At 38.4% G+C, this 14083-nt stretch overlaps 5 protein-coding genes across 5 annotated transcripts; 4 read left to right on the top strand and 1 right to left on the bottom strand.

Annotated features, from left to right (window-relative positions):
- The first annotated feature begins 217 nt into the window (after positions 1–217).
- On the top strand, positions 218–1718 carry LOC9321362 (cyclin-dependent kinase inhibitor 6). Its single transcript, XM_002885250.2, has 4 exons — positions 218–563; positions 723–778; positions 924–1094; positions 1331–1718. Exons 1-4 carry the CDS (start codon positions 282–284, stop codon positions 1392–1394), a joined length of 573 nt encoding a protein of 190 aa, XP_002885296.1. The 5' UTR covers positions 218–281; the 3' UTR covers positions 1395–1718.
- A 963-nt stretch (positions 1719–2681) lies between these two features.
- LOC9321361 (putative RING-H2 finger protein ATL62) lies at positions 2682–3144 on the top strand. The gene has a single exon (XM_002885249.2). The coding sequence runs from the start codon at positions 2732–2734 to the stop codon at positions 3062–3064; it is 333 nt and encodes a 110-aa protein (XP_002885295.1). The 5' UTR covers positions 2682–2731; the 3' UTR covers positions 3065–3144.
- Positions 3145–4178: 1034 nt separating this feature from the next.
- LOC9319231 (polyadenylate-binding protein RBP47B) lies at positions 4179–7232 on the top strand. The gene is made up of 6 exons (XM_021031926.1): positions 4179–4894; positions 5308–5791; positions 6052–6134; positions 6218–6348; positions 6467–6560; positions 6931–7232. The coding sequence occupies exons 1-6, from the start codon at positions 4496–4498 to the stop codon at positions 7045–7047; spliced, it is 1308 nt and encodes a 435-aa protein (XP_020887585.1). The 5' UTR covers positions 4179–4495; the 3' UTR covers positions 7048–7232.
- A 139-nt stretch (positions 7233–7371) lies between these two features.
- On the top strand, positions 7372–9073 carry LOC110230047 (protein ALP1-like). The gene has a single exon (XM_021031807.1). It carries the CDS (start codon positions 7452–7454, stop codon positions 8790–8792), a length of 1341 nt encoding a protein of 446 aa, XP_020887466.1. The 5' UTR covers positions 7372–7451; the 3' UTR covers positions 8793–9073.
- A 176-nt stretch (positions 9074–9249) lies between these two features.
- Positions 9250–13104, bottom strand: LOC9321360 (CDPK-related kinase 2). The gene is made up of 10 exons (XM_002883117.2): positions 12274–13104; positions 11549–11679; positions 11350–11391; positions 11135–11243; positions 10657–11032; positions 10437–10549; positions 10203–10310; positions 10061–10123; positions 9799–9966; positions 9250–9683 (listed from the first exon to the last, which is right to left on the bottom strand). Exons 1-10 carry the CDS (start codon positions 12820–12822, stop codon positions 9540–9542), a joined length of 1803 nt encoding a protein of 600 aa, XP_002883163.1. The 5' UTR covers positions 12823–13104; the 3' UTR covers positions 9250–9539.
- Positions 13105–14083: the final 979 nt, after the last annotated feature.

Raw genomic sequence — 14083 nt, 5'->3', positions numbered from 1 at the left:
GAGAAAACGCGTTTGGAATCCCCAACGGCGTTTATGAAGAGAAAAAGCGAAACTTCGTAACGGCGCCGTTATATACCATAACCTCCGTCCGCTCGCGAAGGAAATAAAATCTCATCCGTTGAAATAATCAACGGTCGTGATGATTCATTCCTTTCATCTTCTCTCTCCTTCCCCACCAAAATCTCCTCTGCTTTGTTAAGAAGCGAACCAGAAATAGAAAGAAATAAGCAGAGAGAGAGAGAGAGAGAGAGCACACAAAAATCCAAGAGAGAAAAAAAAAGATGACCGAGAGAAAGCGAGAGCTTGAAGAAGAAGCTACAAGCACAAGCGTCTTACCTCTCAACAAAAAGACGAAGCTTAATGATTCTGATTCATCACCGGACTCTCATGACGTCATCGTCTTCGCGGCTTCTTCTTCTTCCGTTGCTTCGTCGGCGGCTTTAGCTTCAGATGAATGTTCCGTTACTACCGCCAAAGAAGAAAACGATCAGTGCTCGAGTATCAGCTCCGGTTTTTTCACCAGAATCGCGAAGAACAGTTCGTCGTTTGGTGTAGATCTGGAGGTGAAATTTTCAAAATCCAAAAACTCGTCTCTACTACTTGAATCGATTTAATCAGACGATTTTTGGAGAAAAAAACAATCAATGAATCAATTTTTTCCTCTGTTTCTTTGACAAATTCGTTCCTCCATTGATTTTATTTCCGTTTCTGTGTTTTTTCAGACTCATGAAATCAAAACCGAAACCGAAACCTCAACATTCATCAACAACAAATTCAGGTTCATAATCTTTTTTTTGTCTTCTCCAAATTAGATAGTTTTTTAGCTCAAACGTTTAATTAAATCGTTTTTTTCTCCTTATTCTTCTCCAATTGTTGATCTCTGCGTTTTTTTTTTCCTCTGTTTCTGATTTTTTTAATGGCAGAAAAGAGACAAGTCCAGTGAGCGAAGGTTTGGGAGAAACAACAACAGAAATGGAATCATCGTCGGCGACGGAGAGAAAACAACCGAAAGTGAGCAAGACTCCAACGCCGACGGAGATTGAGGATTTCTTATCGGAGCTAGAGAACGATAATAAGAAGCGATTCATAGAAAAGTGAGTCCATTTTCTACTTCCTTTTAAAATTTCCTCTCACGTCACGTGTGTTTGTGTGTGCTCTTTGCTTTTGGGGTTTGGGGAAATTTTCAGTCCGTACATAGTGAGAGAGAGAGGAATGTAATGTCTGCGTGCGCATGATAAAAAGATTAACCGACGCGTAGTTTAGCAAATATCCTAAAAGAGAGAGAGAGAGAGAAAATCAGAATCCTAACGAACACACACTTTGGACACAGGTACAACTTCGATATTGTCAATGACGAACCGCTTGAAGGTCGCTACAAGTGGGATCGACTTTAAGCCATGAAAAAAGCAAAATACCATTCAAGAAGAAGAAGAAAAAAAATAGGTTTTTTTTTTTGTCGTTAACATTCCACTTGTACAGCTCTAATCTCTCTTTTTTCGTACAAAAATACAACCTTTATAATGAAATTTCGGATCTTGATTAGTACTTACTGTGATTTCGTGGGTTTGTTATGTTTCTGTAGTTCTGTTTAAGATTAAAAATGGTTAAGGCAGAAGACTGAGGTTTTGAGTGCATGAAAATAGAAAGGTGCTTTTCTTGTTTGGATTCTTAAAAACATTGGATGCTTAATTATTACAATTATTTTATCTTTACTCAAATTATTATTTTTTTGTTTGTCTCTTGTCATCCTTATTCTTACATTTGCAGTTATGTTATATTTAAATGTTTCATGTCATAGTACCCAATTTACAAATATATCTGAAACAAAAAAATTGATGTTTTTATAAAAGAAATTGGAGAAAAGAGGAAAGGCACCATGACATGACGGTACAGTTGGTTTGTACTTCTCTAAAAACTGCCATCCTACTAACATTTGTGATATTATTTTTTCGTTAATAGTCTTTTATTTTTTTCGGAATATTCCTCTATTTTTTTTTGTTTTTGTTTTGGATCCGTTCCTGGCACTAAACACTTGGTCCACCACTAGTAAAACCATTTTGGCCTTCATTAGATCAAACCAAAAAGCGGCATCTATGGAGTAATTTATCCAAATGAAGTGGTACTGTAACAAAATATCATCAATGAGTGATTTCCAAACTACAGTATATCAAAAACGATTAAATAGGAATATCTACGTCGATTAGCTTTTTGGTAAGGCATTAAAAAGGGTAAATCTCATCATTGCATGGTTCCGTTTGGATTATATTCCTCCTTTGAGAGCTTTTTTTTATTACCATGTCTTACATAGCAGACACAGCCACGTGCATCTGTTTTCACATTTATTTTTATTTTTGTTTTATCTTCTTTTTTATTTGTTTAATTATAATTTACAAGCTCGAGTAACAATTAAATAGAGATGTTGAAAAACATTGAAAACGAGAGAAACTACAAAAATATTAAGGATAAACAAAACAGGAAAGTAATCTTTAAAAGAAAGAGAGAAAAAAACGAATTTATTGTTGCCGTATCTTTGGGCCTTGGGCCTTGGGCGCTCTATCTATTCCAGACCCAATATTGTGTAATCTTTCGAGTTGTGGATTATTAAATAGATGGGTTTGGTTATATTGTTCTACTCTTCTTTTTTTTTCTTTTTTTTTTTGTTTTTTATTGTTCTTCTTCATTCCTATAAGGGTTTTTAATTTGAGAGATTGATATTGCAAAGGTTTTTAAGATGAACGAAGATGTTCTCGAAGCTCTAGGATGTCTCGTCTTCTTCGCGATTCTGACTGTGTTTTATTGTGTATTTCGTTGTTGTCTTGCTTATTGCGACAACGGTGATGATGATGATCATCCAAATCATCCCGGTCATAGTTTACATGTAATAAAAGCTGCTGGGATAGGCCTTTCCGTTCTCCAATCGATCCCCGTCTTATCTTTCAACGCTCATGACTTTAAAGATAACGTCGAATGCGTCGTTTGTCTATCGAAGCTCGTTGTAATCGATCACTGCTTTCACGTTGATTGTATCGACACATGGCTTCAATCCTCCAAGTACAAACGCTAATTCCGGTGAAGCATACGAAGATATGACGGCGGTTGTGTAGACATGCAGGTGGAACCTGTTAGAGCATAGGCATTGGTAAAAGTGGGTGGGTGTGTGTTAGTGGGGTTTTATTAATAAAATAATATAAGAGAGAGAAAGTGAGAAACCAAACCGTCCCACATCCGAGTGTAACTCTACACGCGGGTTTCGTTTCTAAGACAACTTTTTCATTATTTTCCTTTTCTTTTATTACTTACATCCGATACAAAGTTACACCACTGTGTATGCTCTTATAAAAAATATGGGCTTGTCAAAACCTTAGTGATAAGTATAAGTAGGGCTGGGCAAAATATCCGTTAGATTCGCTTCGATCCGTTATTCGAATCGATTCGATTTGAAAAATTCGGATATCCGTAACTTTACGAAGCAAATCAAATATTAAAAATAGGCATTCGTCAAAAGCGAAGAAAATATCAAATACTATAATTTATATAGACGGATATCCGCTCCGCTCCGGAATACATACATATATATAGATAATTACATGTATAAATTATAATTTTATTATTCTTGTATGTATTTTATAATTTTTTAATCACCGAATTAATTATTTAAACTACTAGTTTGAACAATTAAGGAGAAATATATATTTCTGATAAAATATTACTATTTTTAATAATATTTTACTATTTTTGGATTAATTTTGTTATTTATTTATTTATTTTTAAACAAATATTTAACGAATCGAATATCCGGCAAATAGTTTGGATTGGAACGGATATTCGAACAGCCGGATATCCGGTCACTAACGAAGCAAATACGAATCAGAAAACTTAGTATTCGGAAAAGGCAAATCGAATCACAAATACCACCAAAATTCCGGATATCTGCTCCGTACCCACCCCTAACTATAAGGCCCATAGCTGACTCTGTTCTTTTTGTTGGATTGCGCTGACTCTTTCTTCACAGTACAAAACAGTTAATCACGTAAATATGGAATTTTACCAAATTCTCGTAAGTTTTGATTAAAAAATCACCCTAGGAGGTGAAATTCAAATTTTTATTAAATGTAAGTGGCTAAATGCGGTGGAATCAGAGCCGTCGATCTCAAAAACAACACGGCTTAAGCACGTAAATGGGCCCCACGTTTCGGCCACTTCCCCAAGACCCATTGTTTCAGCCTTAAACCCATTTTTTCACTTCTCTCTCTCTCTCTCTCTCTCTCTCTCCGCCTCCTTTTAAGACCAACTCTCTCTCTAATCCATCTCTCTCTCTCTCCGCCATTTCCAGAGCTCAACGAGCTCTCACTTTCTTTACGCACTTCTTGGAACGAAAGATATTCAGAGAGAAGAAGAGGAATCTTGAAGTTCTTGAATCTAAAACAACTCGGTGACTCTGTTTCCCATTTCCGGAGATCAGATCGGATCGGCTTTTTCAAATATTAATATCAAGATGCAGACAACCAACGGCTCAGATTCAACGTTGGCAACTTCCGGAGCCACCCCGCCGAATCAACAAACCCCTCCTCCACCTCACCAGTGGCAGCAACAACCACCGCAGCAGCAGCAACAGTGGATGGCTGCGGCCATGCAATATCCAGCGGCGGCGATGATGATGATGCAGCAGCAACAGATGATGATGTATCCTCACCAATACGTTCCGTATAATCAAGGTCCTTATCAGCATCATCATCCTCAGCTTCACCAATACGGGTCTTATCAACAGCATCAGCAGCAACACAAGCCTCTTGACCGTGGATCTGGAGATGATGTCAAGACTCTTTGGGTTGGTGATCTTCTTCATTGGATGGATGAGACTTATCTCCACTCTTGCTTTTCTCACACAGGCGAGGTATTATCTTGTTTTTTAGCTTTCCCTTCATTGGTACTCTGTTTTGGATTTAGATTATTCCTGAAATTGTTAAAAATTCATCCTTTTTTTTTGCAAATCTTTGACATGTTCTTGTGTTTTGATTCATTGTTAAACCAAGTTGCTTTTTTTTTTTAAAATTACTTAATTAGATTAGATTAGATCCAATGGATTATTGAATTTGCGTAGAAACAAATAGGGTAATGGAGAAGAGCACTGACCTGAAAAGGACAGGACAAGTTCAGATTTCGTTAGGCAAAAAAGTACTCTTGTACCTTGCCACGTTTAGTTAAACTTTTCTGGTATGAAAGAGAATAATTGCATAAGATTTTCACTTTTCAAGAATGTTCTGTTTTGGTCTTTCTCTGAAGTTTCTTGTTTTTGGTGATGAGCAGGTTTCTTCTGTGAAAGTTATACGTAACAAGCTCACTTCTCAATCAGAAGGGTATGGGTTTATTGAGTTTCTTTCACGTGCTGCAGCTGAAGAAGTTCTTCAGAACTATAGTGGTTCATTGATGCCAAACTCGGACCAGCCCTTCCGTATAAACTGGGCATCTTTTAGTACTGGTGAAAAAAGAGCAGTGGAAAATGGTCCAGATCTATCCATATTTGTTGGAGATTTGTCTCCAGATGTCACTGATGCTTTATTGCATGAGACCTTTTTTGATAGATATCCTTCTGTCAAAAGCGCCAAAGTTGTGATTGATTCCAACACTGGCCGGTCCAAAGGTTATGGTTTTGTGAGGTTTGGTGATGAAAATGAGAGATCAAGGGCTTTGACAGAAATGAATGGAGCTTACTGTTCGAACAGGCAAATGCGTGTAGGTGTTGCAACTCCCAAAAGAGCGATTGCTAATCAGCAGCAACATTCTTCACAAGGTAGACTGTGACATATCTTCTCGACCTAATGCTTTTTGCAGTTTGGATACCGAAATTTCATTTGTTGTTTGGTTTCTTTTCATGCTTTTCTCTGCAGATAGTATTACTCTCTGATTCTTTCTATCAAGTATACTAGTAGTTTTAGGGCGAGAGGCGAGCCAGATTTATCCATAGGACTTTAAAGTTAACAACTTAATGAGTATTGTTGCACTCAACAAAGTTTTTGAAATATAACGTTTTTATGTTTTCATTCGGAATAGCTCTGATACTGGCTGGTGGACATGGAGCAAATGGTTCCATGGCTCATGGCTCGCAGTCTGATGGCGAATCAACTAACGCAACTGTGAGTTGTCATATTTAGTTATATGTCAGCATTATTCAAGCTCTATATGTTCTTGTTGCTCATGTTAGTTTATCCTACTGCAGATATTTGTTGGCGGCATTGACGCTGATGTTACTGACGAAGACCTCAGACAACCTTTTTCCCAGTTTGGCGAGGTTGTTTCAGTGAAGATCCCAGTAGGCAAAGGATGTGGATTTGTCCAATTTGCTGAGAGGTGCGGTCCTCATCTAGTAGTAGTGTTGGCTTGTCAATCATATGATTGAGAAACCTGTAGGTGCTTATCTAATAGCGAAAAACGGGTAATCAAAGCGACTTGCCTTTGGTTTTGACAGGAAGAGTGCTGAAGATGCTATCGAGACTTTGAATGGGACAGTCATCGGAAAGAACACTGTTAGACTCTCTTGGGGACGAAGCCCGAACAAACAGGTAAAATCTAGTGCATTCTAACAGTAGAAGAGTAAATCTTGAGTATTTTGCTAGGGTCAAACTTTGTGAATAGTTGTTTTTTTTTGTTATAAAAAGTAAAGTCAGTAGTTGAGAATAGCTGGCGCCTTCCCTTCCTTTTCTCTTTTGACTTAGGCAAGTGGGAGAATATCTAATACATGTTTCCATGTCCAACTTGTATCACCAACCCTGAACATGGTCTTATGTCGACATGATTTTGTTTATCCTGACAATTTCGTCCCATCAAGTGCTCTTTGCTTTCCAACTACTTGTCTTGAACTAAACTTGAATCTCACTATGACCGGCAATAGATTTCCCTTTTAATTCTCATAATGTCCTCAACGTGTGGCAGTGGAGAGGAGACTCGGGACAGCAGTGGAATGGAGGATACTCACGAGGACAAGGTTACAACAATGGAGGAGGATATGCTAACCACCACGACTCCAACAACTATCATGGGGAGAATTGAAGAGACTCATCAAGTGATCATCATCACCATGATTTCACACATCAAATCTAAAACCTGTAGTCGAAAGGAGAATTTTGTTAGATGGATTTGATTTTGATAAACTTGTTGTTTGAAGAAGGATTCGAAAATTTTGGTTACTGGTTTGTCTCAGACTAATATAATGGTTGTGACTTGTTGGATCAAAATTCTCCTTTTAACTCCCTTTAATTTTGAAAAAACCTTAACTATAAGCCCTCTCTGAAATTAAGAAAACAATCCCGAAACTTTAAAATTCTCCTTTTAACTCCCTTTAATTTTGAAAAAACCTTAACTACAAGCCCTCTCTCTTTTTCTTCTTCGTCTTCTTCGTCTTCTTCTACTCTCAAGTCTCAACCTCTCCGGAGAGAAAAATAAGGAGAGTGAAGATGGAAGAAGCTTTCATGGCGATGCTCTCACACCTTCTCCATCTCCAAAACTCATTAGATCCTACAAGCACTCTCTTCTCTTCCACCTCCACATCTTCACCATCTTCAACCACACCTTCCTCCCTCCTCTCCACTTCCTCCGCCGCGCCTTTACTCTTTTTCACTCTCGCATCTCTCCTCTCCTTCCTCGCCGTCACCAGATCTTCCGGCGAATCCTCATCATCCTCTACTTCTCCTTCCCCTTCCCCTCCTCCACCTCTTCCCGACGGCGATTACTCCGTCGCTGCCTTCCGTGCCCTAACCACCGACCACATCTGGTCTCTCGATGCGCCTCTCCGTGACGCTCGTTGGCGCTCATTGTACGGTCTTTCCTACCCAGTCTTCATTACTGTCGTCGACAAGCTCAAACCCTTCATCACCGCTTCAAATCTCTCTCTCCCTGCCGATTACGCCGTCGCAATGGTTCTCTCTCGTCTCGCTCATGGCTGCTCAGCTAAAACCCTAGCTTCTCGCTACTCACTAGATCCATACCTCATTTCCAAGATCACAAACATGGTCACGCGTCTCTTAGCAACCAAGCTCTACCCGGAATTCATCAAGATCCCCGTCGGAAAACGCCGATTGATCGAAACGACTCAAGGATTCGAAGAACTCACTTCTCTCCCTAACATCTGCGGCGCCATTGATAGTACTCCGGTGAAGCTCAGGCGCCGCACGAAACTTAACCCTAGAAACATTTACGGTTGCAAGTACGGATACGACGCCGTTTTGCTTCAGGTCGTTGCTGATCACAAGAAGATCTTTTGGGACGTTTGTGTGAAAGCTCCAGGTGGAGAAGACGACTCTTCTCATTTCAGAGATAGTCTTCTCTATAAGAGGCTTACTTCAGGAGACATTGTTTGGGAGAAAGTGATCAATATTAGAGGTCATCATGTGAGACCATACATTGTTGGAGATTGGTGTTACCCTCTTCTCTCATTCCTGATGACTCCCTTTTCACCAAATGGCTCTGGTTCGCCGCCGGAGAATCTATTCGACGGAATGTTGATGAAAGGAAGGTCAGTTGTGGTGGAAGCTATTGGATTGCTCAAGGCTAGATGGAAGATTCTTCAAAGTTTGAATGTTGGAGTGAACCATGCTCCTCAGACTATTGTGGCTTGTTGTGTGTTGCATAATCTTTGTCAGATTGCTAGAGAACCTGAGCCGGAGATTTGGAAGGATCCGGATGAAGCTGGAACGCCTGCAAGAGTATTGGAGAGTGAGAGGCAGTTTTACTACTACGGGGAGAGTTTGAGGCAAGCATTGGCAGAAGATTTGCACCAGAGACTCTCTTCGAGGTAAAGACATGAGAACAGATCTTGGTCAACAATTGGAACTTTCTATCTTTGTTATCATGTAAGAAGCAGGTGCTTTCAAGTGTTTAGATAGCAGCCATTGTAGATTCAATCCTCTTGAAAAGAAAGTTTGAGGATTCAGAAAATGTTAAAAAGCTGACTTTGTTGCTTAGCCATCCCAACTGTCAGTTTTGTAACTTAGGAATGGGTTTATGGTTTGTTCTGTAACACATTGAGAATTAAATGTATGACTTCTATTGATATGGATTATGGAATCTTGGGAAGTAAGTTTTTCGGATTTAGAAATGTTAAATAGCTCTCTGTTGCCGATGATAAACTGTCAGTTTTGTGACTTGGGTATGGGTTTATGATTTGTTTTGTGGGACATTGTGAGCGAAATGTATCTGACAATTTTATCGGATTGGAATCTGAAACTTTTTCCTGGAAATTATGGAGACAGCCAATTGAAAAGCTAAAGGGATGTTCTTAATATCTGTCTTTCCATAATTTGGAAGAACATCATCACTATGGATTATCATCTTATTATACAACTCTCCAGGCCTGTCCGTTTTTTCTGGATACTCTTTCTTTGTCGGAACTTAGCATTCTTTTTCTAAAACTATAAACATAGGAATGGGTCCTGAAAACAATTCCAATACCCAATCCCACTCCAAGAATCAATAAAGTTCTTGACATCCATCCATTTGCAGTTGTATGTTCTTCCCCTTTCAAATCAATTACCGAGTTACTTTCTTCATCGTGTTTTCGCTAATGGTTGTCTAGTAGAGACACCGTGCAACAGTTTGACAAAACCCAAGAAACTCAGCTTCCCATCTGTGTGTCTTATCCAGTCATGTAGAATGGTATGGACCGGGATCGATGATCCAACACCAAGTTCCTACAAAACATTTATGTTCCCTTTAGTTTATGAATTAGCTGAATATATTGTAACGCATGACAGAAGCAAGTTTAGGAATTAGCTGAATATATTGTAAAGCATGACAAAAACTTACGGAAGCGAGTTCTTCGATGACGATAACTCGGTTTCCATTCATTTCAAATAGCTCATAAGCATGACGAATGCTCTGCTCCCAACAATCAAGAGACTCATGCTGATGAACGCTAATGGAAGCTGCACAAAACTCTTCAAAATCCATCCCTTTGTATTGAAGTCCATTTAACTGTCATTATCCAACAGCAAACTTTCGTTAACCAACCTTGTATTGTATCTTAAACAGATTAAGCAAAAGGACAAGAACAGAAACGAGACCATACCAACGCAAGAAAGTCCGGGATCCGTGATTCCTTCATTGCTTCTGTTGCATTTGTAGCAAGTGCCTGTCCAACAGAAATAAATCTAGCTTTGAGCTGTTTGTTCTCTACGAGGGAGAGAGACAGAGAAAGAGAAGGCGCATACCAGTCTGATGCTATCTAAAGTGATGAGGCCATTATTGTTGGGTGCTAAGAGTGCAAACTGCGCTTTCAGATAAAGAAGTTCATCGGTAATTAATGTCTTGGACAGAGCCTGGAGAGAGTAAAAGAGTTAGGATCAACAATAAAATTTGGAGCAAACTAGATACAAAGACAACAAAAATCAACACATCCTTAAATGTTCTTTAGCAACAGTAACAAGGTTAGAAGAGAAATGTACCATCAAAGCAGCTTTGCGCAAAGACGAAGATCTCAAGTATGCTTTGATCTGCTTGAAGATCAGAATATCAAATGGGATATCTATTTTCTTATAACCCGCAATCCAAGGATGCACTGTAAAAACCGAAAAAAAAACGTAGAGCAACTTCAACTGGTGATTCTTGACAGCTAGAAACAGAAGATAATTAAAGAAAGATGTGGAGATTTTAGAGATTACTGACTCAAAGCTTGAGAGGCCGTCATTCTTTTCCGAGGGTCCTTGTACAATAATCTCTTAACAAAATCTTTTGCCTCAAAGGATAACGAAGGCCAAGGAGGTTCATCAAAACTCGGATCAGCTTTTAGAACTGCTCTGAAAATTCCTGATTCAGTTCTTGCCCAAAAAGGACGGCTTCCACATAGGAGAATGTATGCTATTACTCCTATGCTCCATACATCCGCTTCCGTGGTATAAGATCTGTGTAGAACTTCAGGGGCTACGTAATATGCACTTCCCACTATGTCATTTAATCTTTCGTCTGGTCTGACAAAATCCGATAAGCCAAAATCTATGACTTTCAACAGAGAATTTTCCTCCTTGGAAGTGTACAAGAAGTTCTGAGACATGAAAGTGTTTCAAATTTGAGATTGGTGTTAAACTAAGTGACGATCATTCTTTCAGACTTTCAAGCGAAAAACCAAGACGAAAGTGTGGTTCACCTCTGGTTTTAGATCTCGATGAACAACTCCTTGGAGATGACAGAAAGCTACAACGTTAAGGATCTGTATAAGCACTGCTTTTGCATCATCTTCAGAGTATTTTCCTCCCCTGTAAGAGAAGTGAATATGTAATACTTAGACAGCCAATAGAACATCTCTAAGAAGAATCTCTGACCATAAGTTAACAAATATCATAACAATCTTTAATAGCAGACCTTGCTAGTATCCTGTCAAGTAGTTCACCACCTCCACATAACCTGAAAGTTGAAAGAAAGTAAATGTTTATTCACAGCAGAACATTTTGAAGTAAGCCAAGTCGAGAAACTAAGAATCTGATGGCTCTCCTAGTAGATTCAACATCACACAGGGATATATAAGCACATGGTATGTGGTGTGATAACACAGTTTTCTTACTCCATAACGATGTAAACGTTGGCATTGTCCTCGAACGCATCATAGAATTGTACCAAATTTTGATGTCCAGATAACACCCGTAGTATTTTCACTTCTCTTCTCACATCCTCTATAGATATTGCAGATGTCATCTGCCAAACCAAAAATGATGAGCAACAGTCTATAATGGATTAAGCTAACATTCTTAGTTAGTCATCAAAATAAGGACTATAGAGATTTCATTTGCTTAATGACAATAAGCACAAATGCCCATGCTTCCAATTTATTGACCAATTCAAAACGTTTAGAAATTTTCACATAAAAGTCAGCAAAGCTATTATCTACAACCATTGAAAACTTGGCTATTGAAAAACATGGATGATTCATTAGTCTCATTGAAAAACTTCAACCTCATCCGAGTTCATTATTTACTACTTTGTTATTCTATTAATTTCTTCTAAGCGTGAAAGTCCACATACGCTATTAATTTTCCAAAAAGATGGCTCAAAAACAAGAGGACAGTAAGCTCGTAGAGAAGAAAAGAAAAATCAAGAGAACGTAATGATCAAATTACAGGTTCATCATGAAGCAAAAAAGAGACTAACACTATGCTGGTTTGTTCTTCTACCTTGAAACAGTTTAACATCTACTAACCAAATCAGTCAATTTCGCTATCACTACAATGAAATGAAGCACTTGAAGCACAAAACTTGAGAATTTGGAAAAAGTAAAGTAGTAAAATTGACCTTAGATTTTGGGATGACTTTAACAGCAACCTCGTGATCTTTGAGCTCTCCTTTCTTGAACTTAGCAGAGCAAGTGTACCCAAAATGCCCTCGCCCAATCTCTTCCCCTAGCTCAATCCTACTCTGTAACTCCTTTGAGAACCCAAATCTTTTATCCAGCCCTACCTCTTCCCTCTCCTCCTCCTCCGTCTGCTGCCTCGTCGCCGGCAGAGCAGCCTCCTTCTTCTCCTTCCTCCGCCGCAGAACATCCCTTATATGTTTCGCCGGTGACGGAGGGTGGAAAGCACGCGCGAGCTGACGGAGCGGAGTGCTGGTAACGCTCTTACTCTCTACCCCTCCTCCTCCGTCACGGCTCTTGTTACGGCGGTGCCGAGCGGGACTAGGCGTGTAAAATGGGAAAAAAGGAGAAGCCTTTACGGCGGGAGAAGAAGGAACCGGTGAATTCCCGGGATGGGCAGGGGTAGAATCGTCATTTGGAAGAACCGCGTCTTTGGGTGCGTAAGGATTAGGTTTGACGGAGGAGGAGGGTTTGGAAGTACATCCTCCCATAGTCCTTCTTCTTCTTCTTCTTCTTCTTCTAAAAAAGGGACAGAAGAAGATGAAGAAGATATGGGAGTTATGTCTGGACTTAAAGAGAATCACAGCAATGACATTGAAGCACTCTGGTTTGGTTTCAATTTAGTTAGAGAGAGAGAGAAGTGAGCTGTAGAAGAGAGAGAAGCCACATGGCAGAATCTGCGGGTGTGAAGTTGCTTCCATCTGATGAAGAAGGTTAGATTAGATGTGGATTGGTGGAAATTTAGTTTGCTTTTTGCCACGTCTTTCTACTTTTGTCCTTTTTTATTTAGTTATGTATTCACATATGTTTGTTCTTTCTCTAAGCAATAATACTATACGTTTTCTTTTGTTTTGTATTTTATCTATCATTATTTTTTGTCTTTTTTTCTTCTTGTTTTTTTGTTGTTGATATTTGTCTTTTTCTGTGTTGGTAAATATCAAAACCAAAACAAAAGTTAATATAAATTGGTGAATGGTGAAGATCTCATTTTAATTCAAAAAATCTTATAGGAAATGATAAGAAATAAAAACGTTTTGAAATGTATTTATGGACGTTATCATTTCAAAAATGGGAATTAACTTTTTTTAGCTCAATCTTGTGATAAATACTACAAGATACTAAATTAAGGTTTTATATAAGATACAAATAATATTGCTCTGAAAATCAGGATTACGTTATATAAATTGATTGGATGTACTTGTTCTTGAAACATGCTGATGTTGTAACCTAACAACTTCATTGTATCTGGACAGGGCGTATTTCAATTTCAATTTTTAATAAGATTTCATCATTTTCAATATACTTGATCCACATCTCTAAGTTTTTATTTTTCTCTCACTAACTCTTGATTTGATAATCTCTCTCGAATATTTTACAAGATCGTAGATATCAGTTTAATTAATTATCATTATTTTCATCTACCATCTGTACGTAATATAGTATAGACAGTTGGTAATGCATGTTTGGTTTCATTGAAATATATGACCAACAATTTCCATCCTTTGAAGGTTTTATATTAATTTGGAAGTAAAATTAGGTTTTGTTTCATTTAAAGATTGCATATTTAATTATAATTGATATGATCGTTTAGTTTAGTTTGTTTGCTATAGGTTATGAAATTACATGACACAATACTCATTTGTCTTTCCACTTTTTTTTTTTTTTTTTCATCAATTGTCTTTCCAGTTATTTTAGAAAGAATATCTAGATTAGTTTTCAACCAATCTTCCGGATCCCCGTCACTTATTCAAC

The sequence above is a fragment of the Arabidopsis lyrata genome, assembly GCF_000004255.2.
Source record: "Arabidopsis lyrata subsp. lyrata unplaced genomic scaffold ARALYscaffold_3, whole genome shotgun sequence".
NCBI classification, from domain to species: Eukaryota; Viridiplantae; Streptophyta; class Magnoliopsida; order Brassicales; family Brassicaceae; genus Arabidopsis; species Arabidopsis lyrata.
Note: the sequence above shows the minus strand (reverse complement) of the source record. Positions and strands in the feature narration are given on the sequence as shown.

Coding starts and splice junctions, on each gene's coding strand:
- LOC9321362 (XM_002885250.2), top strand. CDS start 282: ATGACCGAGAGAAAGCGAGAGCTTGAAGAAGAAGCTACAAGCACAAGC. Junction 564..722: donor CGTTTGGTGTAGATCTGGAG/GTGAAATTTTCA, acceptor GTGTTTTTTCAG/ACTCATGAAATCAAAACCGA. Junction 1,095..1,330: donor AAGAAGCGATTCATAGAAAA/GTGAGTCCATTT, acceptor CTTTGGACACAG/GTACAACTTCGATATTGTCA.
- LOC9321361 (XM_002885249.2), top strand. CDS start 2,732: ATGAACGAAGATGTTCTCGAAGCTCTAGGATGTCTCGTCTTCTTCGCG.
- LOC9319231 (XM_021031926.1), top strand. CDS start 4,496: ATGCAGACAACCAACGGCTCAGATTCAACGTTGGCAACTTCCGGAGCC. Junction 4,895..5,307: donor GCTTTTCTCACACAGGCGAG/GTATTATCTTGT, acceptor GGTGATGAGCAG/GTTTCTTCTGTGAAAGTTAT. Junction 6,349..6,466: donor TTTGTCCAATTTGCTGAGAG/GTGCGGTCCTCA, acceptor TGGTTTTGACAG/GAAGAGTGCTGAAGATGCTA.
- LOC110230047 (XM_021031807.1), top strand. CDS start 7,452: ATGGAAGAAGCTTTCATGGCGATGCTCTCACACCTTCTCCATCTCCAA.
- LOC9321360 (XM_002883117.2), bottom strand. CDS start 12,822: ATGGGAGGATGTACTTCCAAACCCTCCTCCTCCGTCAAACCTAATCCT. Junction 11,680..12,273: donor AAGTCATCCCAAAATCTAAG/GTCAATTTTACT, acceptor TTGGTTTGGCAG/ATGACATCTGCAATATCTAT. Junction 9,684..9,798: donor TCATCGAAGAACTCGCTTCC/GTAAGTTTTTGT, acceptor AATGTTTTGTAG/GAACTTGGTGTTGGATCATC.